Raw genomic sequence first — 25291 nt, 5'->3', positions numbered from 1 at the left:
GTATCAACACGAAGCGAAGAGGACGACAACGAAAAGGAGGTGAAGACAGCATACACCTACTCCCCACCCCCTCCCTCCCCATACCTGCAAGCATACACATGCGCATACCTGCAGCTCGGTACGCCTGTGCGGTGCTGCCCCACTCATTTCCTTTTCAAGCTGTGTCGCGTGTAACGCGCATCCTTCTTGGTTGCTTTGACAGCGTGCACCCAGCAGCCAGGCGCAACGAGCGAGCGAGAGAGAGAAGGACCTCGAGCGAACGCCCATCGTGTCAAGAACGACAGGGAACAGGAGAACTCCAACCGCTAGCTGATTGTCACTTCCTACGCAAGAGAGAGAGGGACAAGCACACACATCATATTTATATCAGAAGTTTTGGAAGAGGTGGAGTTGGGGGACATCATAGACCCAACAGTAGCGGCCGTGGAGTGGGGTACCCAGAGGCGGTGAGGAAGCGAATGTAACCGCAAGAAACAAAAATCCACGTTGCGCTTAGGCTCTTCTCCCCTTCTTCGAGCGCCTCCACTCCATACCCACCGCCTCTCTGATCTCCACCTCTGTCTATACACCGGAACGCCCCCCTTGCACGATAAACGAAGGCAAAAACAGCGAAGGGGGAATCGAGAGGAAAACAAGCAAACATACAAGAAGAGGGAGTGCCGAGTGCCTGTGTAAAGAATGAAAGTAAAGTAAATTGGGTGTATAGTGCGAGGCGAGTGCCATGGCGCAGGTGCCCCGCATATGTGCAGTGAGAGAGCTTCAACCACACCACAGAGGCCTCCCCCCACATACACACACACACACACACACACACAGTACGAGGAAGAGTAGGGAGGCGGCGCGGGTGGCCCAGATGTGCGCACTGAATAGGGAAAGTGCCGAGCACGTCTGCCCATATGAGCGTTCCCCCACCTTCGCCCTTTCCTCTACCCGAAAAGGGGCCCATGGGGACCGGGACGCCAACACAGCGCTCTCAGGTGCACCGCACACGCGACACCGCGGACCGAGGTACACAAGAAGGCGAGGGGTACTTCGCTTCTTCGGTGCCCCTCAATCTTCCTTACGCCCTCGCTTCCCCTTGCACGGGTGCGGCGTTGTGCGTGCTCGACGTTCGCTTCGTCAGTCGGGTAAACACATCGTCATTCGACGCGTTGCCTCCGCGGATGCGTGGTGATGTGCCAGGGCGCATGGAGCCGCTGATGCTGCCACGTGGTGTGCCTGCCCGCGACATTCCAGGCCGCGGTGTGCTCGCCGATCGCAGCATGCGATCCTCATCACCAGGAGCTGCTTCGGCGAGCGCTTGGGCGCGGTCCGCCTGGATACGCACGGCAAGTACTGTGTCACTGTAGTATTGCAGGCGCGCCTCGGCGCTCTCATCAAGCGACATCGCAGCCTTCTCGAAGCGCGCCCTCTGCGCATTTGCCCGCTCCAGCAGCGGCCGTGCCTCCTCCGCCGACTGCTGCAGGTTCTGCAGTGACACGGTGTACAGCTCTCGTGCTTTCTTTCGCGACTCCTTCAAGCTCGTTACCTCCGCTGAGGAGAGGTCGTGTCGCTTTTTCATAGTGGCCGCCATGGACAATGTCGCCTCGTACACCTTCTTGGCATTCGCTGCCTCCACAACGGCGCGCTGAGCCTGCATGCGGATATCCATCAAACGGTCGTACCCGTTCACATCCACGGCGGTCTCTGTACCGGCCGCTGCGCGCTCTAGCGGGCCACGTGCGCTTGTGGGCTGCGTGATGGTGATGTCCTTGATGTTGCTGCCGCGGCGCATCTGAAAGACGAGATCGCGGCGGTAGTGAACCAGGCGAGCCTTTTCGTTTCGCAGGGCCGCGCGCTCGACGCGCCAGCGCTGCAGATCCTTCGCGTAGGCCTCCTTCTCACCATCGGAGAGCTCATTGTCGCTCAGCACACTCACCGGACGGGGGCCAAACTCCTTCATCTTCATGGAGTAGTAGTCCTTTGCCCGGTGCCGCTGCTCCGTGTAAAGACGCGTGATGCTGGGTGGGGGGCTGGCGCTCGTGCGGCCTGGCAATGGGGACATTGTCCGGCTGCGCGGGGTACAAAGCGCCAACCCTGTCACGTCACTACCGAGGTGCATCATGTACTCATCGCGAGCACTGTACAGCTCCGTGTTCAGCCGCTTCATCACGCGACTCTGTGCCGCCAGCTGGTTCGACAGCTGCACAATCATGCGCTCGCGCGCCCGCATCACACGAACAATTGCCTGCAGATTGTGCTTCTGGTTGGCTGTGTGCGTCCACTCCTCGAGCTCCTCACTGACAATCTCCAGTGGGGTCTTCAGCACAGGCGCTGATGTGACGAACTTCGCGTCCTCGACGCGGCCCAACACCGGGGAGCGGGGGTGCATGTATGACATCGGCCCAGCGGCGCGTAACCGCACATCTGAGGACAGGGAAAAAGAGTGCGGGCGCGCGACGAGGTCGGCAAGGGCTTCGTTGTTGAACATCTGCACTTCCTTAGGCTCCGTCGCCGATGGCGGAGTCGGGCGCTCAGCCATCGTGGCTCCACCGCCGCGCGCGCTCGGCGGTGTGAGCCAGCGCTTCTGCTTCGTGCCACTGGTGGAGCGTGACTTGTTTGGGGTAGAGCTCTTGGTGCGCCACGGACGTGTGTGCATGGCGTGCTTGCGCTTCTCGACTTCCTCCATCTTCTCGTCCTGCTGCTGCTTCAGCACGAGGGCGGCACACTCGCTGCTTGTGCGTCGGGAGCGCGGATTGGGCTCGTTGGTTTCCCAGGGTCGGGCCCTCATGTAGAGGCTGCGGTCCCGAAGTGCCCGCTCGCGCCGTGCATCCTCAGCCTTCTTGGCACGTCGCCGACTCTCGCTCCAGCTAACAAAGTTTATCGGGGTCTTTTCCGCGTCCTTCACCTTAGCTACCGCCGCCTTATCAACAGTTTCATCTTCAACGACGCTGAGATGAGAGGCCTGCACCACCGGCTTCGGAGTCGACTCGCCTCCCTCAATGGAGAAGCGGGATATGGCGCTCTTGTGTGCTGAGTTGTTCACCGATTCTACTTCAAAGCACAGACTCGTCGATCTGGTCGTGGCAGAGACACCGCGGTTCACCGGCACCGCTTGCAACTCTGAGCTCGGTTGCTCGTCGACAAATTGGATATCGCTGGTAAGCGTGTTCGCGTGCAGGTCGGGGCTTTCCTCTTTGGCATAGCGGTTGAGCATGGAGTGCTCTGCCTCGAACAAAATGCTGGCAGTCTCGGTGGGCTCATCGTTCAAGACAAAATGGATGGAGTGGTTGCTCTGCGTAAAGGACTTGTTTGACAGCCTGGCCCCACGCGAGTTACGCGACTCTGGGACTAGCTCCGTCCTCACCTTTGACGGCGGCATGTCGTCGCCACGCAAGCGTGGTGTGCCGTAGCGCTGCGAGGTGCGACTTGGCGGCCTCCGCGGCGGCAGACTGCTTACCCGTGTCGTCCCGCGGGGTGTGTGTCCTGGCCCACGCGTCACAGGGACTGGTGGTACCTCGATGGGCGCACCACCCTGCTGCTGTGCTTGTGCGACCTCCTCGACATCCTTTGCACTGTCAGAGTGCTCCTCAAGCTGCGTCTCGTCAATGGGGGTGAACATTTGTGAGTCGATCTCCGATAATATGTCATTATCCAACGCGGACAATGCCGGCTGAAGCGCTCTCTGGAGGATGGGCGACATCGGCTCCGGGGGCGGCGCAGTAGCCATGTTGTTACTGGTCATTCTGTACAGAGAACCGAAAGGGAATGCCCCATGTGGCGGAGATAAGACGTTCTACAGCGACCTCTAGAGTGATGGCGGGGCTGTCCTTCGTTGCTGCCCCACAACTGTCTAAGGTACACTCGTGCTTTGAAGGATGCAAGGGATGTTCTCCGCTGCTCTGGTCTTTTCTTCGTTGGTTTTGTTCGTCTTGTTCTTGTGTATGCTGTGTGCTACGTGCTAATGAAGGGTGTGCGTCATGAACGAGGTGGAGACGCAGGTGACAACACAGTGATTACGTGCAGAAGATGAGAGGGGATTCGTGAGGTAGGATGGGTCAGCATTCACCGTCGGAGGATGGACTTCCCGCCCCCGTTGAGGGGAGGGGGACGGCAAACTGCCAACGGCGCCACCTCTTTGAGGAAGACCTTCTGTACGTGCGCCTCCGCTGGAAGTGTGGGGTGAGCACAATGTTACGTTGATGTACACACACACACACACACACACAACATGCACGCATGCACACAGGCCCAAGTGCCCACATTCTCATTCCCTGCCCTTTCGAAAAAGTGCATGGCTGCCTGATTTTTCGAGCTGCCACGGACGGGGCTATGAAGGGGGGTGGGTGGGTGGGTGGAGGCGAGTGAATCAAAGGGGCTCAGATACACACTTCGCTGCACTCTTCTCCCTGGCGCTATGCCTATCACACGCAGCTGCTGTTCCCACGTAGACGACAACACGACCTCCCACCAGACGCATACCGCCTCCCCACATTGTCTCTAACACTCCCTCTTTGTGTGTCACCACACCGAGTGCGCACTGTCAGCGCTGTGATTGTCATTTTTTTTTGTGTTTTCTCTTCACGGACGTTGCAGGCGCCACCTCTCTGTCCACAGTGGTGGTGATGATGATGATGACGTGTGTGTGTGCTCGTGCGGCACTGCTTACGTTGATGTGCTTTTTTCCTTTGCTTCGTTTTGCTGAAGGGAGCGAGGGGTGGCAGGGAGATGAGCAACAGCGAACGACGCCCCTCCCCCCTACTACGACACCACCGAAACAGGAAGCTGGAGGCAGGCAGGCAGGGAGAGGAGAGGGAGAGGGAGGGCCACTACAGCAAGAGAGGCGCGCGCATACACGCATGCCTATATCAGCCTTGACACAGAAACCGGCATACAAAGAAATTCGCCCCATAGAGAGACATGCCGTTCCCCTCGTAGAAAAGCAACAACAACAGCCACAGCCGAAGAAACGTTCTCCAGACAGACCGCCTCCCCAAATCACGTCAGGTGTGCACATACACACGTATACTCACACAGGCAAACGTGCCTACGGCACTGGAGACACAGCCAGCGAAACTGAGAGAAAGAGGAGGAAAGTGGCACAGAGGGAAAAGAGGAAAGAGACGGAGAACGAAGGCACCACACCAGCGACACTCACCACGAATGTGGCACATCCACCTATGCACCCTAACGCACCAGCAGTGCAAGAGGAAGACAACCGCCACCACCATCACCAGAGAGGAGAGGGTGGTCCATCGAGACGTACATCCACGACTATGCCTGCGCTATATGTGTGCTGCACTGGGGACAAACCTGCAGCCCCCTTCTCCCCCCCCCCCCCCACACACACACCCATACCCATACAAGCAAAGCACCGGAGACTTGGAGAGTGACGCACCGCCTTTTCATGCAAATGAGTGTGTGCGTGTGTGGAGGTGGAGGTGGACTGCGTGCCTGCGTGCACAGACGGTGGGACAGGGAAGAGAGAGGCAAACAGCGTGATGCACTACGGCACCCGCACAATCCTTTGAGAGGAAACAACAACGCTAACGTAAAACGAAACATGAAAAGAGCGGCAAAATCAAGCAATACCGCTTATAATAAAGGTGGCGGAGGAGCGGGAGGGAGAGAGGGAGGGAGGGGCTAATGGCCAGAGAAACAAGCAAGTTTTTTTCCCGTCTTTTAGCGTGTCCTTCTACAACAAACAAGTCCACACACCTCTGCACGCACGCAGACGGCCACGACTCATCGAGGCCTCTGTTGCGCCACGACTGCCGTCAAGGCATTGGGCCCGCCAGCACCGTTTGGCGTCTTTCTGTCCCATTGGCGCTCCACAGCACCCAGCGCAGGACTACGCCCGACATCACCGCAGCGCCGCAGAGGCAGAGAAAAGCGGTAGGCCGATGCGTATGTGCGTGTGTGGGAGTCGTCGACACGATGCTTAGTAAGATGGTAAGAGTGCTGTAATGACCGCCACTCTCTTCGGCGCAGCACCAGCCCAGACCCGTCCTGCCGGCGCCAAGAGTCCGCACAGCCGTATACCCGAGGGGCAGGCGGCAGGCCGCCTAGCTTCCCCTACACACAGAAAGCGAGTGCTGGGCCCTGAGATACTGCGCGTACTGAGATGGTTGACCATCATCAGAGACTCAGCGTTTTGGAAGAAGAGAAACAACGAGAGAGAAGACGAGAAGTCGGTACAGCGTGAGAGAAGAAACGAAAACAAAACAGGAGAAGCATGAACGGTTAAGCACAAAGAGGGAGAGTAGGAGGAGAGGAAAGGAGGTGGGCAGAGGCGGAAGCAGACCATGCGCTACCCACCTACCCTCAGTCATCACATCACTAACCACACACACACACACACACACACACACGTACATGCACACAATTGTCGAAAGAAGGATACCTTCCCTTCATCATACACGCCAACGAGCCAACTACTATATCGAGGAAAGCGCCATGAGACTTGACATGGCAGCAGAAGAAAAGGGGTACCGGAAGAGAGACAAGTCGCTGCGTACTTATCTCGATATCTAACACTGGCTGATACACACACACACACCCAGAGGAGAGACACACACGTAGACGCATACATACTACTCAATCCCCAACGCACATAACGGGGGAGGGGTCTATTAGGGTGGCAACGGCCATTCACCTCCCTCCCCCGTCGGCCATAGTTTCTTCGCGTCCTCTCTTAGGCTCCCCTAAGCGGATATGTACGTGTGTGCGTGCGTATGCCACTGCATCAAATATCTATTGCGGGAGGAAGGGAGGGGTAGGAGGGAGCAGTGCACTCCCTCTTTCCATTCCCTGTGGAGTGTGTATCACGGCAAGTGTGAGGGCTCATGCGCACTTTTTCCCTTTGAAGTGCACGCTGCCTCTGCTCGCTCTCTCTCTCTCTCCCATTGAACGATCGATCGGCCTACACGAAAGGGTTGGGTGCAGCAGCCGGGACTGGATCTTCTTCGTCATCACATTCCCTCAGTTGAAACTACAGCATCGCCTTTCGTTGCAGCTCGTACGGGTGCACATTTCTGGTGCTGGGCAGCGCCTACAGGACCGAACCCTCAGAAGTGAGGACGAGGAGGTTGCTATCCTCGTCCTCCACCATGTTCATTGAGGTGAGCTCGCTATAGGCAACGTCGTAGTCGAACGTTGCCTCTTGCTGCTCATGGTGCTCTGGCTGAGGCGCCTCCTCCACGTCCGTCGCCCCCTTGACAGATAGAGTCACGGAAGTGTGGTCGTCCTGATCAACTGTAGAGCCGCTGAGGACCATGGACATCGGCGTCACTAACGATTCCCCAGGCGCTGCATCGGACTTGGAGTCCACCCCCAGAGTTGACGTCAGCTGCAGCGAGGAGCGAGAGCGATGAGAAACCTCGTGCGTGTCAGCCATGCGCTCGACTCCGTTGATGGAGCGGTGTGTGCTGGCGCCGCTCAACGGCGTCTGGATAATCGGGCGCGGACGGAGAGCCGCAGGCACGACGCCGCGCTGAACGTGCTGCGGTGATACATGCACTGAATGCCTGGTAATACCGTTGCGGTGAATCCATGTGGATGGGCTTCGACTGCCGTTTGTGCCGCCCCGCGGCGTCGCATCGGGGACCAAGGAGCCGTTTCGGAACCCCACGGCACCTTCCTTGGGACCCTCCCCATAGAGGATGCTATCCCTGTCCATGCTGTGCTCCGCACCTGGGCGCGGCGCGCGGAATTGGTAGGTTCTCGGTGTGACGAGCAGCTTAGGCAGCGGCCTGAAGATCTTCCTGCGCGCGCGAGCCATGGCATCCTGTTTCGCCTTCTTCTTTGGAGTCGCGGCCGGTACTTCCTCCTGTTCTCCTATAGGCTGGTCATGCGCGCTTGCTGCTGCCTCCGAGGCGGCAAGGTCAGCGCTGAGGCCGGACTGCAGATTCTTGCCGTGGTCTATGAGGTACTCCAGAAGCGCCATCGTCCCTTCGTATGGGCAACTGCTGAGCTTTTCATCGACCTCACTCGTTGCCATGCTAGAGGGGTGACCGATGGTGATGCCGCACGTCATGCCCGCCGCCGTCGCCTCGACTTTCATAACCTGGACGTACTTCAACTTTACCCCAATCGCTGCCGCCGTCTCGTTAACCACCGCCCGCTTCACCGTCTCAAGCAGAGCTGCCACAGTAGCTTCCCATTTGCTGCCAGGGAAGTGCCGCGTGTGCTCTGTAACGACCACATCATTAGTCTCCCCGCGCGTCGACTCCGTGCCCACAGTTAATAAGTTGCTGCCGATGGAAGACATCTCCTGCTCTCCGCTGACTCGCTGCCGCCCCGATGCGAGGTAGACGGTGGTTCCCGAGCGGCTTCTCGGCGTCACGGGCGCGGCGGCCTGTGAGCGAGGCGTCAGTACGGCCTTGACGGCGCGCTGTGACAACTGCCGGGGAGGCTTCATCTCCTCCAGGGATAATTGATCTTCGTTCATGCGACTGTCCTGAAGTTGGTACGACAGGCTCTGCTCCGAGGCAGACCCAATGTCGTGCGACATTTGCAGCACAATGTCATCGTTCGACTGTACGGTTGTGGTGCGCAGGCTTAGCTGCACTGACTGCCCCTCGGTCAGCTCATCTTGCAGGCTCATCTGTATGGACTGCCCCTCGGTCGGCTCATCTTGCAGGCTCATCTGTATGGACTGCCCCTCGGTCGGCTCATCTTGCAGGCTCATCTGTATGGACTGCCCCTCGGTCGGCTCATCTTGCAGGCTCATCTGTATGGACTGCCCCTCGGTCGGCTCTTGCAGGCTCATCTGTATGGACTGCCCCTCGGTCGGTTCCTCTTGCAGGCTCATCTGTATGGACTGCCCCTCGGTCGGTTCCTCTTGCAGGCTCATCTGTATGGACTGCCCCTCGGTCGGTTCCTCTTGCAGGCTCATGCTTATCATTGGCTCTTCCACTGGCTCCTCGCGCAGGCTCACCTGCACCGATTGCCCCTCGGTCGGCTCCTCGCGCAGGCTCATCTGTATGGACTGCCCCTCGGTCGGTTCCTCTTGCAGGCTCATCTGTATGGACTGCCCCTCGGTCGGTTCCTCTTGCAGGCTCATGCTTATCATTGGCTCTTCCACTGGCTCCTCGCGCAGGCTCACCTGCACCGATTGCCCCTCGGTCGGCTCCTCGCGCAGGCTCATCTGTATGGACTGCCCCTCGGTCGGCTCCTCGCGCAGGCTCATCTGTATTGACTGCCCCTCGGTCAGTTCATCATGCATGGAGATGGAGGTGAGAGTATTGCTAACCGCTGCATTGGAGGTGGGGCGCTGATCCTCGAAGGCGATGGACGATACGGTAGACTGGAGCATCGCTCTTTCGATGTTGTGGCGTCAGTGAGAGTGGGGGTGATGAGAGAAGGGGTGAGGTATCAGGGGAAGGGGAAAGGGGAGGGGGGGGGGGAGCAGAGGGTGGGGGTATAATGATGGGGTGGATACTGTGCCTGAACAGTGGCGTACTTCTGTGTGGTTTGCTGCTACTATGTGAAGAGGTCGGTTAGGGCGTGAGGTGGATTAGTGTACACCTTCCACACACCACGGGAATGGACGTACGCATATATGCGTGGATGCGTGATTCAGAGCGAGAGCGAGATCGAGGAGGGGTTGGGTGAGCGGAGGGGGCTCCCTCGCAGGGGGGGGGGAGGAGGAGGAGGACATTAGTGGCAGTGACAGGAGCGAAGTGGGGCAGCTATGAAGGTGAGTCAGGGGCTACTGTATAGAAGCCAGTACATGGAGAGACATACACACAGCACCAATGTTGCTGAGATGAGGCACACGTTGAGGGGGTGGTGGTTACAACATACACCTTGCCTGCTGTTCGTGTGCAATGATGAGGCTCTCTTTGAGTGTTTGCTGACCCAAAGCAAAACGTGATGGAAAAGGGCAAAGGGAAAAAAGGGAGCAAGAAGAAGAGGAGGACCACCCAACATCAAATCATGGGCACCTGCTTTCCCCACCCCCTTATAAACAATCACCCAAATCGTCGTGATCAGCACACACACACACACACAGAGGAGCGTTACAGCTGCACCCCCTGAGAGAACACACAAGACACCATCGCCGTCTGATCCTGCCGTGACAGAAGACAGGGAAAAATATGCCCAACGGCGTGGGCGAGGGGGGGGGGAAGGAGTTAAACGCTTGCTTGAGTGGGGGCGGAGGAGGTACACCCACGCCGTTCCCTCCATCTTGTATCGCCCCTCCTCCACCCTTGCTAGTCGCAAACTTACTCAAAGGCGCTTATCGTCAGCAACAACGGGGTGGTTGCCGCTCAAACCGAACAAGCTGGAGCGACGCGTACTCACGCCGCCCCTTTCCACTCATGCGCATACGTGTTGGTTGGCAGAGCACGCGATGCGGAGAGCACCACACAGATATACACACATAGAGAAGCAGCACCGCTAGCCAACTCGCGGCTCGCGTGCCACATCCACTTTAGCAGAGGCGGGGGGGGGATGGAGGTGCATACCAACAGTAGTGACGGCGGCCAACTCACCAGCGTAAGCGAGGTGAACAGGAGGGAGGGAAGGGATGTGTGGGAGTGCGAGACGGCCGTGGTGGCGACAGGGGGCATGGCTTACGAAGTGGGGGTCAGTGGCCTCGTCAAACAAGGAAGGCGGAGGAAGGGAACCCTTCCCCCCAAATAATAAGCGATAGAAGAGGCCACACACAGCGAAAAGGGGAGAAGCGGAGCTGCGAGGATGAATTGGATGTATCGGGGATACAGCGAAAGAGGGCGCGGGTGGGTAGGAGGATTTTTTTTTTTGCAAGGATGATGTGCTCTGCAGAGCGTGTGGTGGAAGGAGAGGGGGGGGGAGAGGGAGAGGGAGAGGGAGAGGGAGGTGTGTTTGTCCGACTTGCATGCCCTTCGCCTAGTCTCTACGGCTTATCTGTGGCGTCTCCATTTCATCGCATTCGTTCTCCCACCGTGTCTCACAGCTTGACGTCAGCGCCGATCGCCTCCATCAACTCCTCCTCGAGCTTCTTTACCAAATCGTGTCCGTCATGGTCGGACTTCCACGACACCCTCTCGTGGCCGTCCTGGGTCACAGTGATCATGTCGTAATGATGGGGGCCGGAGATGGGGGAGGAGAGCCACAGCTGCACATTTGGGGCTTGTTTATTGAGTATGAAGACGCCACGCTCCGCCGTCTCGATGGTCAGCACGCCGCCATTGCAGCTGACATCCTCTACCGCCGCGCTGTCCAGTGCATCCACCTTCGTTTCAATGAGCTCGAGCAGCTCGTCAGCGGCTGTGTTGAACTTAATGTCGGTGAAGCCATCCATGCCAAGCTTGGAGTAATGGACAATGTGTGGGATAGTAGTCGCTTCGCTGGGTCCGGTCGTGGCGACTGCGCGACGCGCAACAGTCATCGCGCTTGCTGTCATGAAACTCTTAGTAGTGTTCACGAGCGAGTACAAAGGGCCGACCGAGTAGCTAGTAGTCGTCATCACCATCGCGCGCAGTGCGACACGCTGATGCAGCCTTACCCACTTCATGATAACTACGCGTTTGCCCACCTCGTGGCAGCTTCCCCAGCTAGCACTGTAGGCACGCAGAACAAGCGGTGATGGGAAAACAGTAGGTATGAGTGCTGGTGCTTTCCGTCAAGCGGTGAAGTGTGTTTCTGTGTGCGTGTAGGCTGAGAGGTGGGAGTGGGGGGGGGGGGAGGGGGGAAGGGAGAGGTGCAGCATGAGAAGGAGCAAAAAATTGGAAGGATAAGACATGTCTATCAAACAGAGAAGGGTGCGGCTTGTGTGCGTGGTGGTGGTGGGAGAAAGCGTGGTCTTATCCCTCAGCTGTCTCAGAGATATCCAGAGAAAAAGTGCGCCCATTTGTGCCCACCAGCCGTGGTTAGCAGTCGTGTACGCCGAAGAGAGGGAGGTCGGAGGATGAGAGGTGAACACAATTTTCGCTGTGTCTTCAGTCGGCGCACCTGTGAGCGGCGGCGCTTGTGAGAGTATGTGACGGCCTCATCTTCTGTAGGCGATGTAGAAGAATGACCTGACGGCGAAAGAGACGCTGGCAAAGAGGCGAAAGGGGACGAGGAAAGGAGGCGGTGGTGAGGATGGGCGAGCGAGATCGATGTACTGTCTCGCTGTGGGACTCCTCCTTCCCTGAGCCCTTCCCCTTCCCCTTCCCCCCCCCTCCCCCACACCCACCCCACACCGAGGGAGAGAGCGACATCACTCCAGTGGTGGCACAAACGCAAAACTGGAAGAGGCAAGAGAAGCGAGAGGTGCGCCTCAGCCGTACCACCCACACACCCGCCATACCCACACAGACAGGAGGGAGGGGGGCCCTGTGCGCAACCTTCACCATTGCCGTGCATCCCTCCCCAGCTTGGTACAGTATCCACTGTTTCCCATCTCTGTAGCTCTACTTGGCTATAGGTAGTGGCGCTCCTTGAGACGCTTCTGCGCCCAAATACCCTGTGCCACCCGATTCACAGTGGTGTCGAGATGGTTTGGCGCAGGCGGCACGCGCTTAGGCACAGTCGCCGCGCACTGTGAGCCGGCTTGCGCACCGATGGCCGCTACCTGTGCCAGCAGTAGCTGCAGCAGCTCGGTGTCCGCGGCTACGTCATGTCGCGCGTCCCGAACAGCACCACCTGTGCTTTGCCGACAGTGGCGGGATCTGCGCCGCGACACACTATGACTGTTCGCATCACTGGCCTTGCACGGTTGCATGCGCGCTGCGGAGCTTTCAGTATGAATAGCGTTTCCTTCCAAGCTTCTCGAGGGAGGATGCGAGTGACCCATCAACCGATCGTACGCGAGCGAGTGCTGCGCGATGGTTGTGGCGCTGGCTTTCTTTGATGCCTCTACCTTTTCCCTTTGATGGTGGCTGCTGATACTGCAGGTCTGAGCTCGCTGCCCCTGCTCGCAGCCAAGGACCTCACGGGCACGCTGGACACGACCCGCTGCGGAGGACGGCAAGTTGCAGTCTGGGGTGTGCACGCTACCATCAGCCCCTCTGCGGTCAAAGGAGTGCCGTACATAATTGTTGTCGTCATCTGTGTTCGAGGCAGAGGCGGAAGCAGCGGCACACGGGCGGGCAGTGCGGCAGTGATAGTCGCGACCGGAACCGTTAGTGGTGGTGGTCACGCCTTCGTTGTCGCACTGGCCTTCTACCTGTCTTGTTGTCTCGTCAGCATCTTCCGGCCTCCACGTCGAGGCGGGGTTTGATGCCGTCGACGACGTATTGGGGTGTTGCTTGGCTGTGGGTTGCTGATATTGACGCTCAAGCAGCAGCTGCGCCAGCTCATTGACATCTACAGGCGTCACTAGGTTACCTGCTTGGCCCGCCGGCCTCGTTGCAAGAGCGGTTTGCTGTGGGTCACCTTCCTGCGTCCCCTCAGCCCGCCGACGCAGCAGCGCGAGTTCCTCCTTCAGTGTCGTCTCCTTGGCTCGATGTGCAGCCTTCAGCTGCGCAATGCGATTCTCGTAGTCTCCTTGGTGACTCGAAGTTGCCTGCTCAAGCTCGGCGACGCGCCGCTGGGCATCTGCAAGGGCTGCCCGAACTTCCTGGTAGGCGCGGCGCGACACCAATGCCTCTTGTGGCGATTGACTCGGGACATTGCACTCTTTGCTGTCTTCATTGCTAAGAGACAGCTGGCCTTGCTGTGAAAGGGCTCGCTCACCCTCTGTGATACCATCACCGCGGCCATCGACGACATCAGCGCATCTGTAAGCCTCCACCTCTGCCGGTGCTTCCCGAGTGTCAGTGGCGGTCGGCGGCCGCATTGAATGCGGCGACATAGCGTTCCACCAGTATTCTGGGCTGTAGAGCTGCGTGCCCGCAGCAACGGTGCCACCAGCCCCGCTGACATGACGACCAAGCACCAGGCAAGGCTCTTTGATGACGCGCCCTAACGGGCTTGCCTCACCGCTCGCCGCGCCGATCGACACTCGCGTTTCTATCGGTTGGAGCTGCCCCTCCGCACCGTGCGCCAGCAGCGACGTGTAGGGGTCGTACCGGCCAAGCAAGCGCGGCAGCTCCTCACCGACGACCTGCTGCAGCACTACAAGTTGATTGTTAAAGCTGGAGCACAGCAGCTCAACGTATTGCTTCAGCAGCTTCATCTCATGTTTCACTAGCCGCACGCTGTTATACAGCGGAAACGCAACACCGTTCTGCAGGACGTCGTTCACCTGCCGCAACCGCTTCAACTCGGACGCGAGGGTGAGGTTGTGCTCATCCAGCCGGTCGTAGAGGCGGTGCATTCTATTGAGGCGCTGAAGGGCGTCGCCGTACTGCAGCTCAAGGGTATTGACCGCTTCGGAGGCGTACGCGAAGACGGCACCACGCTGAGGCACGTGGCCATCACTGCGATGCCTGTACCCTCCTGGAGAGCTCAGCTGCCACTGGGCGGTGCTGGAGGGCTGGGAGTCTGAGGGTACAGCAGCAACAGGGGCCGCGGCGGCGCCGGTTGCAACATGTCCGGACGTAGATGGAGTGGCGGAGGTGGTGTTCAGCGGTGCTGGCAGCAGTAGCGTCGTTTTCTTGGTGGCCGGCGCTGCCTCGGTGAAGACAGAGGTGCTTTGACGGCTCATGCAAGGGGAGCGCCGCTGCGGGGGTTGCCGAGACGTAGTTGGCGATAATGACACCAGCTCTGGTGTGCGCAGTAGTGCCGTTTTCCGAGTCGAGTGGTGGTAGCCGCTGCCGTTAACGATACCTGTGCGCGATGCGTGGGAATGGGAAGAGGGGACGGGCGGTGATCGCGGGGGTGACGCTGCGTGGTATGAAGGACATGGCACCGCGGAAGGTGTGGTCTGTCCGGCCCTGGCACCGGTGCTGCGGGCTGGGCTCCACAGACGGGATGGGGAGAGTACCGTGTGCTGCTGTTTCTGATGCCCCCGCGGGGAGGAGGACGCCGCTTGATGTTTCACGTGGGTTGGCACGGGCATGGTGAGGTTGTTGATGTCCTCGTGCTCGTCTGGCTCTAAGGCATAAGAATGTGTTCCGCTGTGGTACAGCTCGTGATGCGCCGCTGCGACTGCGATGCCAGGTGGGGCAGCTGGTGGCCGCCTTATCGGGTGGTACTGCTCTGTGGAGGAGGAGCTGGTGGGCGATGGGTTTCTGTCGGTGCGACTTGCCGTCAACGCATGAGGCATGATCTCCTACAGGTCTAGATTTTTTTGCTTGTTCTCGACACGTACAGAGAGTGTGTACGTACAGAGAATAATGTGGAAAGGGGAGAGAGAGAGGGAGGGAGGGAGGGAGGGAGACGGCAAAGGGGAAATTTCAAGCGAGGTTTTACTCCAAGGTGGAATCTAAACAAAACCAAAGCAGAGAGGGTGAATGAATGAATGAATGAATGAGAGAGAGAGAGGGGAGGGAGGAAGAGGGGTACTCAGGGAGATGCCAACAGGGAATACCCCGCGCAGCAGTAGGACGAGGTAGCGGTGCTTGGGTGTTGCTGCCCGTGTGTGTGGGTGTGTGTGCGTGTGTGTGTGTGTGTGTGATGATATTGTGTGTGTGTAAGTCACCTACGCTCTCTCTCTCTCTCAACAGGGATGCGCTTTTGTTTTTTTTTTTCTAGTCTGAGCACCGCACGTCACACCTCCTTCACGTGTCAGCAGGAGAGCGAATGGGAATGGGTGGGCGAGAGGGCGATTGCTAGAGGGGAGACCACGGAGAAGAGCGCGTTCAGGATGAGATCGCAACCGGCATCAGAGGGGGGTGTCTGGGGAGAGGAGGAGGGGGGGGAGTGGGTGCCTCAAGGGATAGGACCACAACCCCATCTCCCCCATCCCGCTCCGTGCGTGCGTTATAAGACCACGGCAGTCCCCAATCTGCGCACCGCTGTGTTTGTGCACCCCCCGCGGATTGCAGCTGCGCACGGTAAATTCGGTTTTGTGGGTCCCGTCTTAGGACTGGTCAGCATGCACAAGTAAAAGCCACAGGAGCAAAGAGAGAGAGAGAGAAAAAAAAAGCGAGGAGTGCTGTGGAGGAGAGCCAACTGAGAGAAACGAGCTGACAAGGAAAGCTTGTCATGACAGAGGAGTGGGGAGAGGAGGGAGCGGGGCTCATGCACAGGCAGAGGAAGGAGGAAGGGGGAAGGGGGGGGTGGAGGTGGGACGCAGTCGACGAAAGCACAGAGAGAAAAGGAACACGAGAAAAAGAGGTTGAGTCGCGTCTGTGTGTGTGTGTGTGCGCGTGCGTGTTGCTGATGGCCGTGATCAGCTTCATGGAGCGCGCGCTCAAGCCAGAGAGAGAGAGAGAGAGCGAGCAAAGATGGGGCAAAGCAGCTACAAGAAGAAGGACAAGAGAAGGAGAAAGAGATGGGAATGTCATTGCGACTGTGCACTCGCACAGAGAGAGAGAGAGGGAAGCAAACAAACCTCAAAGTATGCGGTGACATGGTGGGGGCGGCGGGAGAGAGTGCATCTCAGTTGAGGCCAGAGAAAAGAGGAAGAGTGGAAGAGGCGAAGGAGAGGGAAAATGAAGACCGCGGACGTTGATGGGCGAATGCTGCTTTGATAGTGCAGATTAGTGGTCATGAAAGCCGTTAAAGGCGAGAGGAGGAGAGCTTGCTAGTGACGGCGGTGGTGGAGGGAGGGAGGGAGGGGGTAATGGTAGCGGCTGCGGAGCTCAAAGAATGAGACTTCGATGCGTGAACAGTAGCACCAGTAAAATACCACAATGGGGGAGAGAGGCAAGCAGCGAGAAGAAAAGCAACGCGCTAGCAGAAGCGAGAGACAAGGAGACAGAGAGACAAAGGGCAGCAGCAGTCGTAGCAGCCATCACCGCTGCAGCGCAGAGAAGCATTGGCGGGGAGTAGGGGTGAGTAAGGAGGAGGAGGAGGAGGGAGAGAGAGAGGGACTGTGAGACACAGAAAACAGCAAGAGTGCAGACAAAGAGATCAAGCTAGTTCGCAGCTCGCGCACGCGTGTGTGTGTGCTGAGCAGAATCCTTCCTTACTCAACCTACTCCGCCTCCTAGCACAGAACATCGAACATCTCTCCACAAATGTGGGGCTGCATCTCCTGATATGTGCTACCGTCAACGTCATCGGCCCCTCTCTCCCGCGCAGCCGCGCCCTCTCCTGTGGTCACGTGCGAGTGAAGGATGTGATCCGGCAGGGAGGCTTGAATCGTCGTCAGGGTGTCGCGCAGCGCCTCCAGCACCATGGGCGGTTGACTGTGATCGAGGGAGAGCGCACACCGACACCAGTTCGCGACCATTGGCGGCAGCGAGGGCGGAATACGGTATCCTTGACCGCTGCTGCTTGGCTTCACCTGCACTTCCGACGCCGCTCCAGAGCGATGCGATGAGGTATCCCACATGTTGCCGGGGTGCTGCGTAGTGCCCGCGAACACGCGCTCCTCCACCTCTCGGTCTGTCTTCATGTGCGCGTAGGGCACCTGGCCTGTGAGGAGCGCAAGAAAGAGCTGCACAACGGCGTAACTCGCAGGGGCCGTGGCGCGCGCATGCGGACGCCACCGACTTCCGGCGACCTCGTGCGGTGTCCAGCTGCACGGTGGGCTGTAGCGGACAACGAAATGCTTTGATTGGCAGTGTAGCACATCCTCAGTGTTGTCGCAGTCGTTCTTCCTTCCTTGGCTGACGTACACCTCTGTCACCCACCCCTTTGGTGTCTGCGCTGCATCCACCACATCGCCAAAGCTTGCGTCGACGTGGCCTCCTCCATCCTCCCACGCCTTTAGGAAGCGTCTTTGCGGGTCAGATTGGCCCATGACGTCGGCCGCCCCTTCACGACTGTTCCCTTCAGCGAGGGAGGTGACTCTAGCCGCCCACACGGCGCTCTCGCCATTTATCGACAAGGGTGATGACTTTCTCCCATGTTGGTCTCCGCTACCACCACCGTACGGCTTCTTTGGCTGCTGAGGCCTTGGCTCTTCTCCCCCCTTCGGTTCCACCACGCGCACAACAAAGATGTTCGCAGGGTCGATGGTCAACCACGCCGTCCGCACCGCCTCAGACACCTCATGGCTGTCGCCCATGATGTACTGCAGCGCATCGGCGATTTGGGCGCAGATGTCGAGTGCCTCGTAAAGCGTGAAGTTGCGCCGCCTCACCATGGAGAGGGGCTCTGAGGAGGAGGTGGCGGAAAAGGGGGAAGCAAACAGCAAATCGCGAAGCGTGACGTAGGAAGTCTGCGCCGCAGTGGCAGCGGTGGACGCCAATGACGCACTCTGCAGCTCCAGGACGTACCCTAGCGCCATGATGGGCCTCCCAGTAGCGGTCGACACGGCACGCTGCCAGGGGAGGGTCACCGCGGCAGCACTTGCGGAGCGCTCCTCTGTCGCCTTCTTGCTTACCTCGACACCCTCCACTGCTGCATCGCCGTGGTTTTCGGCCGCCACCATGGTCCCGCCGCGCCCCGCCGGTACCTCTGGCCTCTCCATGTTGTCGACAAACTTTTCCGTGTATCCACCGAGGCACGTGACAATATGCGGATGACACCACGTAGCGCGACACCCCACGTCCAGCACAAATTCCCCCGCATGCTGCATGGCCGCTTTCTGCACCTCGGCCTCGCCCGTGCCCGCTGCACCGCAGAGGGCCTTCACAACGACAGGGACGCCGTTGTACCGGTACACGTGCGGAACTACACGAAAGCAAACATCCTCCTTCTCCTCCTCTTCCTCCCCAGCGCCGTGCCCCGTCGCCGCCAATGGCGATACGCCTTGTGGTCGACTGGCCTCTGGTACGTGCTGATCTGTCGGCTCGAGGTCTTGATAGAGGATTCGCCACGGACTCATGTTACGCCGCTGGTAGTAGGCAAGCAGGTCACGCTTATGTTGACTGACGCTGTCGGCCTCTTCGGAGGTGGAGTGATCTGCTTGTCCGCCAGGAACACCCATGGGGAAGAGTCGCTCCATCATGACTTTCGCATCTTCGGCGGAGTCCAGTGACTCTGCGACGGTATCCTCTTTCTCCAGCCCCACGTGCGAGTACATCGACCACGCCGCCCATAGGCGTCGATAAGCACTTTGGAAGAGCAGCCGACTCGTGAAGTGCTGAAACAGCAACGCCGGCCAGCACTGAGCCGGCCCCAGTGGATCGCCGTCGGGGCCGTAGAGCATCTGGAGTGCAGTAATGGGCTCCGCCGTGTTTGTCCCGGCCCCGCCGTCGTGTGCGCACTGACGCAGCAGCAGACACAAAGACTTCATCGCGGTCAGCAGCTGCTGCGACGGCGCCGGCTGCGGCATCTGATGCAGCGTGAAGGAGATCAGTCGCAGCCGACGAACAGCCAACGCGCATTGATGCTTGTTGATATGCCCTTGCTCCTTCGCTGCAGTGGCACTGATGAGAAGCTCATCGAAATACCGCAGCAGGATTGGCGTGGTGTCCATCGGCTGATCGAACACGATGGGCTCGTGCGCTTCTTGCTCGAGGGGGTGATTCATCAGCCCTGCTAAGCTGGAGTGGGACTCACGCAAGTGTCCCTCGTGCTCATGCCATGTGGGTTGCTGAACGCCGGCGACTGACTGCGGCGCCACTTCTGATGATGCAGCAGGCGAGTTCTCCGCAAGCCTCTTAGACAACTGCGACTGCGCCACGAGGTCGGTGAGCTCGCTTTCCTCTTCCGTGCTCACAGACATGGTTTGGTAGCTTCTGGTATGTCTTTGTGTGTGCGTGAAATCCCAAGTGACGTTCCTCCACAGACACACACACACACACACAGAGAAAGAGGGCAGGTGCACGGGAGGCAGGGGTGTGTGTGTGTGTGTGTGGGGGGGGGATTGCAGTAAAAAGCGGGGAGAGCGAGAAAATAGAGAGGCGGGAGAGAAGAAGGGTGCCGCACGTGCGAAGACGTGCAAAAGCGCAGATACACACACACACAGAGACACACAGAGAGAGAGAGAGATACGATTGCTGGTAAGGCTGCACGAGCACGAAGGAGTCACTCCTGAAGAGAAGGAAGACGCCCCCCCCCTCCCCCACACACACAAAAAAAAACAGCGAAGGGGAGTGGGAAGGAGAAGTGGGGTGGAGGTGGGGAGAGAACGAGTCGAGGCGTCGAGGTGGTGGTGGTGGAAGGAGAAGGGGTACCTTTACGAAGGAGAGAGCATCACTCCTGCACGTGCGGCGTACGCACGCCTAGTGTTAAAAGTAATGCTAGTCTCCACCCTTACCCACCTCTCTCTGTGCCTGCAGCGAGGAACGAAGGGGAGAGTGGGGAGGGATCGTAGGCGCAGCACTGCCTTGTGTTCACCACTTTCAAGAGGGAGGCCGAGTTGTGTGAGGGTTTGGGGCGTGGGGGTGTTTTTGCTTGTGCACAGGAGAAGCAGATACTGGGGACGGGAAATATCTTAGTGTGGTATCGGTGTCCAGTCCCCACTCTGTGTGTGGAGGGAAGCCAAGTAGTCCCTCCCTCCCACTTTCTCTGCCAGTGCCGAGCCACTTCTGACGGTGACAGGGCCAAGCACCTACAACGCGGGGGAGGTCAGAGCGGTGAATCGCTACAGATGTCGATGGTCAGGGTGTCCAGCATAACTCGAAGACATTACTCCCGGCCCTCGCTGGCCACTGGTATGGGGAGCTTGCGCCACCCCGAGGGATCTGCATCAGGTGGTGGCCGGCGTAATGGGAGCGGCTGTGGGGCGACCTGCGAGGCGGAGGGGGTGGGTAGAACTTGAGGTGGGGGCCACACTGCGATGACTGGGTCGGCGCACTGCCATAACACGTGTGTCTCGAACTGTTTCGCACTAGGCGGATGGACCTGTGGCGGGCCGGGAGTCGAGTGGCGTTGAAGTCGTGTGTTGCATGGCAGAGAACGAACGCGCTGGAAAATGAAGAAGACGGTGGGAAGCAGCGCCAGCGAGAGGAATACCCAGCCGTACATCAAAGAAAGCGACACGGCATTGTGCTGAAGGTGTCGGAGGGCTCGCGGGGACCACGGGGTGCCAGCCCACCAATCACCTGCACGTTGGTGTAGAATCCCGACGTGCACCTGGGGCGCTCGGCTGCACGCGTGGTGAGAGGTCGTGTCGGTAGGGTATGGCCGCCGTCCACTGTGCTGTCCAGCGCGGTTGCACGGTGGAGACTATCCAACGCAGGGGCGCTGCAGCCACTCACTGCAGACGCCGTCAACTCTTTCCTCTGCTGCACCACCGCTGGATTCCCCAGCAGCCACTCCAGCTCTGGGCTGTACATGTGAAGAGGAGGAGAGGGAGGGGCACCCACAGAAGTTGAGATGCACCGCACCGAGAGGTGATGCGTCTGTCGCCACCGTTTTCTGTGTTCCTTATCGGTAGCTGGAGCTTTGGCACGATCGTGTGCACGCGCCAGTGGGTAATAGAGCGAGCGAGCGAGGTAAAGCGATGAGGAGGTAAGGCGCAAAGAAGAGGAGGGAAGAGAGGATCCGTGTGCACATAGAGCGATGTACGCGGGCGCAGATATGTGTGTATGTGTGCATTGCGCACTCCACCACAGCTGTGGTGGGAGAATGACAACGATAGCGCTCTCCCCACCTCTCACCAAGAAGCGGAAGATTACTGGCACTGTCCACATCACCCCTACGTTTTGTTCTCCATCCAGTGCTGGTGTGCCTGTGCGTATACGAGAGGGTAGTGGTGGTGATGGTAGAGCTGCTGCTGCTGCACGTGCTACGGATGTGAGGAGGCCCGTCTGGGACACTTCGTTTTCTCTTTTGCGCTGCGTTGCGGTGTTTTGGGCGGCGGCGCCTCTTCTCGCCACTCTCCCCGCTAGCAGGCAGTGAGAAGGGGAGGGGGAGGGACACCCATCGCGGGAAAAAGAGAAGGGGGAGGAAAATCTGTGACCCGACACACACACACACACCAACTCAGTGGGGAAGAGGGGAGGAGAGCGCATCACGTCTCTTCTGTAGGCCAGCTTACACCCTCCTTAGCTGCCGCCACCACCTCCTTCCTCTTCATCCTTCTCTGATCTTAACGAGATACTTAGTAGAAGTCCTCCATGGTGAAGTCTGGGGGCTTCTGCGACGAGGGTGTTGTCAACGGCGCCGCGATCGATGCGGCTTGAGTGGTGCTTCCTTCGGCGTTGCTGCTGCTGCTGCTTTCGGCGGCACCGAGCGACAGCGCCAGCGAGTTGGTGTCCATGTCGATTTCCGCTGACACCGGTGGCGGCGAGGCCGCTACCGCCCCTGGGGCACTGCTTACCTTTCTGGTGGCGCTCCCGTTAACAAAGGCGCCCGGCGTGAGCCCACGAGGCTCGATACGGACCCCCTCCTCCTCCTCCATGGCAGCAGCAGCCGGGATGTAGTGAATGACGGCAGCCATATCACGGTTACCCATCCCAGATTCTGCGGCTGCGCCAAGCATACGCAGCGACGCGTCCAGTACAGGGAAGCGCTCTTCCTCAACCTGACGCCCTTCACTGCTGCCGTCACCCTTCTCGACCTTTGGTAAAGAGGCGTCCAGCAGCGCGAGATCCTCGAGGAGGTTGTCTATGCTGGCGCCAGAGGATGGTGCCAGCTTGTCCGGGTTGCGCACCAGGTCCTGCATTGTTGGCGCGTTGCGACGCAGCATCGTGCTCGAGCCCCACGAGGCATCCAAGACTTGGATGAGCTTCTGGTAGTCCTCGATACCGAGCCGATTTGCAATCGTCATAGCTTCTGCAGCGGCGGCATTGTGTGAGGCCACCAACGCTTGAGAGAGCAGCTTCGCCGCGGTACCGCTGCCGTTGGCACCCATGTGATGAATGTTGTCCGCATACATACGAAAAATCGGCGACACCCGCTGCACGTACTCCGCAGGGCCGCCCACCATGAGTACGAGCTGGTTGTTAAAGGCCTGCTTTGGACTGCCACTCATCGGGGCATCGAGGAAGACGGCGCCGCGTCGCTCTGCTTCATAGGCGCACTCGCGCGACAGCGCCATGTCCACGGTCGTGTGGTCTACGATGATTTGCCCAGGGCGCGAATTGGTGACGAGTGCCTCGTCGTCCTCCAGGAGAACCCTCCGTGAGGCGGCCCGGTGCGCTAAGGTCAGTAGGATGACGTCACACCACTTGGTCATGGTGCTGTAGCGGTTGTGGATGCGCATGGCGCAGGTGGCGCCATCGGCGCTCATGTCGTTGCACACCTGCCGTGCCTTGCTAAGAGTGCGGCTGTGGATCTGCAGATACATAGCACTGCGTGCCTTGAAGGCGAGGTTTCGGGTAATGGGAATCCCCATGTTGCCCATGCCCACCACACCCACATTTAGCGAGCGCTTAATGGTTGTCATGGATGAGGGTGCTGACGAAAGAGGGGGTGGGTGGTGGGTGGGGAGGAGAGATGGATGCGAGGATGGCACTCTTCGCAAGAACAGCACAGAGGATGCTGCAGTAGTTGATGCGGTGGAGGTGCAATCGAAGGGGTGAGTGGGTGGATGTCCTCTCTTGTTCTTTCCGTGTGTCGAGGTGTATGTGTGTGTGTGTGTGTGTGTGTGTGAGTATGCTTGTGTTTTTGGGGAGGGGGAGGGTTCTGTGAAGAGTGAGGAGAGCAGGGTGTCCGTGCACATCTACTTCTGTTCTTCGAGCATCTGCGTTGTGATGCGCATGCCCCACCGGCATAATTTCCCACGCTGCTGTATGAGAGCTGCAGAGAGGTAGTGGAAGGGTTTAGGGCAGGCGCCGCATCGCAAGTATGCCGCATACTCCCCCCCTCCCCTTCTCCTCTTTCCCCCATTCACACAGAAAAGAGCTGCTGCTGGGACGCACGCGCCACCTTTGCGCTTCTGCTGTTGCCGTCCGCCTTCCCGTTTCGCGTGATTCGCGCACTCCTTTCGCCTTTCCACAGCCCTCTTCTTTGTGCCTTCGTCTGTGTGTTTGCCCTTACGAAAGAGAAGAAATATGCCCAATACGTTAGAGCGCCATACACTACCACACATACACCCCCACACACTCGCGAATAACGGCACCAATGCATGCGCAGGAGAGAAGAGTTGTCTCTCTCTTTCTCTCCTCTGAGAGACGGGAGGAGCGGAGAAGCGGCGGCTGGCGAACAGAGAAGAGAAAACATCGAAAGAGAGGCACATGTACATACCTACGGACTGGAGGCACCAGCTTCACCTAGCGTCTCGGCATACGCATGTACCCACAGACCTACACATTCACTCACACAGCGATGCTGTTACAGCTACTCCTGTTGCATCCCATTTTCGCAAAGAAGACCCAGAGATGCAAGGGCTAGTGAAGCTGGCGACAGTGTGTGCACGAACATTGAGGGTGCGTCTCCTGAGAGAGTCTCTCTGTGCCTGCGTGTCTCTCTCTTTCGCCCGCTTTTTTTTCCATCCCTGGCGGTCTTCAGGCCTCTTCTACTTTTTCATTGCCCTCGATCTCGCTGCTGCTCTCGTTTCAGGACTTTGGCATCCCCACGATGCGGTGACGTCGGACACTGAAGCATCGTTTCCGCAGTGTCACTGGGTGCGAGAAGACAGCGAAAAGGGGGAGGGAGAAGGTGGGGCAATGGGAGCCGACAAATATCGCTGATAGCTGCGATTGCTGGTCTTCGCGGAATGAGGTGAAGCAACCGAGCAACAGCGAAAGGAAAATTCACTACCACAGAAACCAGTCAGCGTGGAGGCCAAAAAAAAAAGCCCCTGCCTGTCCTCTCTCGCGCTCCTGTTTGCGTGGCCATTTACTCTGTCCGAAACTGTGCTGACGTGCCAGAGCATACCGCGCGATGCACACGTACCCGTGTGGGACGCGCCTCACGCGCCAAGAATGACGTTGTTGATCGGGATAAACACTAACTTGACGAAGAAGCCCAGAAAGCCCATCATTAAGAAGCCAATCGCCGCTGCCATGGTGGCCGTCGTGAACTCGTTGTAGTTCGGCTTCTGGCACTTGCGCACCAGCATGCGGCTGTTCTTAGTGAAGGCCACGATGGGATGGAATAGAATGTCATCCAGGAAATCCATCTTTAGGGCAGGGAGAAGAGGGGTGTAGGGGAAAACAGAGTTTGCTGAGGGGCGGCGGCAACAGCAACTGTGGCGCTGGTAACGATGGTAATTGCGGTGTACTGGCGTTTCAGGGTCTCGTAGTATGGCTCTGGTGTAGTGGCCGCGTGCTTGTTTGGTTTGCCGCCGTGAACGGCGCGTGATTACCGCAGGAAAGAGTAGTTCAGCACCGACGCAGGCGGAGGGGGAGGGGGGGGGGAAGGTAATAGGAGAGAGAGGAGAAACGGGGCTCGTAAGAAGAGGAGGCGCACGGAAGTGCCTTCCTGCCATTCATCAATGGGTGGTGGTGATGGCGCCCGCCTTGATCGAGTCCGCGTATTGTCTGCTGCTGCCTCTGGCTCTCACCACGCGCAGAGTTGCTCAGCCGCGCGAGGAGGAGACACTAAGATAGACACGGAGAGAGAGAGA

General features: G+C 58.7%; 7 protein-coding genes across 7 annotated transcripts; all 7 read right to left on the bottom strand.

Moving 5' to 3' along the window:
- Window positions 1-1060: 1060 nt before the first annotated feature.
- Window positions 1061-3724, bottom strand: LBRM_25_0960 (conserved hypothetical protein; the record flags this gene model as incomplete). Its single annotated transcript, XM_001565551.1, has 1 exon — window positions 1061-3724. The coding sequence occupies one exon, from the start codon at window positions 3722-3724 to the stop codon at window positions 1061-1063; it is 2664 nt and encodes an 887-aa protein (XP_001565601.1).
- A 3306-nt stretch (window positions 3725-7030) lies between these two features.
- LBRM_25_0950 (conserved hypothetical protein) lies at window positions 7031-9295 on the bottom strand (the record flags this gene model as incomplete). The annotated part of the gene is made up of 1 exon (XM_001565550.2): window positions 7031-9295. The coding sequence occupies one exon, from the start codon at window positions 9293-9295 to the stop codon at window positions 7031-7033; it is 2265 nt and encodes a 754-aa protein (XP_001565600.1).
- Window positions 9296-10915: 1620 nt separating this feature from the next.
- Window positions 10916-11482, bottom strand: LBRM_25_0940 (frataxin-like protein; the record flags this gene model as incomplete). Its single annotated transcript, XM_001565549.1, has 1 exon — window positions 10916-11482. The coding sequence occupies one exon, from the start codon at window positions 11480-11482 to the stop codon at window positions 10916-10918; it is 567 nt and encodes a 188-aa protein (XP_001565599.1).
- Window positions 11483-12370: 888 nt separating this feature from the next.
- On the bottom strand, window positions 12371-15100 carry LBRM_25_0930 (conserved hypothetical protein; the record flags this gene model as incomplete). Its single annotated transcript, XM_001565548.1, has 1 exon — window positions 12371-15100. One exon carries the CDS (start codon window positions 15098-15100, stop codon window positions 12371-12373), a length of 2730 nt encoding a protein of 909 aa, XP_001565598.1.
- Window positions 15101-16927: 1827 nt separating this feature from the next.
- Window positions 16928-19558, bottom strand: LBRM_25_0920 (conserved hypothetical protein; the record flags this gene model as incomplete). The annotated part of the gene is made up of 1 exon (XM_001565547.2): window positions 16928-19558. The coding sequence occupies one exon, from the start codon at window positions 19556-19558 to the stop codon at window positions 16928-16930; it is 2631 nt and encodes an 876-aa protein (XP_001565597.2).
- Window positions 19559-21880: 2322 nt separating this feature from the next.
- LBRM_25_0910 (dehydrogenase-like protein) lies at window positions 21881-23167 on the bottom strand (the record flags this gene model as incomplete). The annotated part of the gene is made up of 1 exon (XM_001565546.1): window positions 21881-23167. One exon carries the CDS (start codon window positions 23165-23167, stop codon window positions 21881-21883), a length of 1287 nt encoding a protein of 428 aa, XP_001565596.1.
- A 1467-nt stretch (window positions 23168-24634) lies between these two features.
- On the bottom strand, window positions 24635-24844 carry LBRM_25_0900 (putative protein transport protein Sec61 gamma subunit; the record flags this gene model as incomplete). The annotated part of the gene is made up of 1 exon (XM_001565545.1): window positions 24635-24844. The coding sequence occupies one exon, from the start codon at window positions 24842-24844 to the stop codon at window positions 24635-24637; it is 210 nt and encodes a 69-aa protein (XP_001565595.1).
- Window positions 24845-25291: the final 447 nt, after the last annotated feature.

Source organism: Leishmania braziliensis, chromosome 25 (genome assembly GCF_000002845.2).
Source record: "Leishmania braziliensis MHOM/BR/75/M2904 complete genome, chromosome 25".
Lineage (NCBI taxonomy): Eukaryota > Euglenozoa > Kinetoplastea > Trypanosomatida > Trypanosomatidae > Leishmania > Leishmania braziliensis.
Note: the sequence above shows the minus strand (reverse complement) of the source record. Positions and strands in the feature narration are given on the sequence as shown.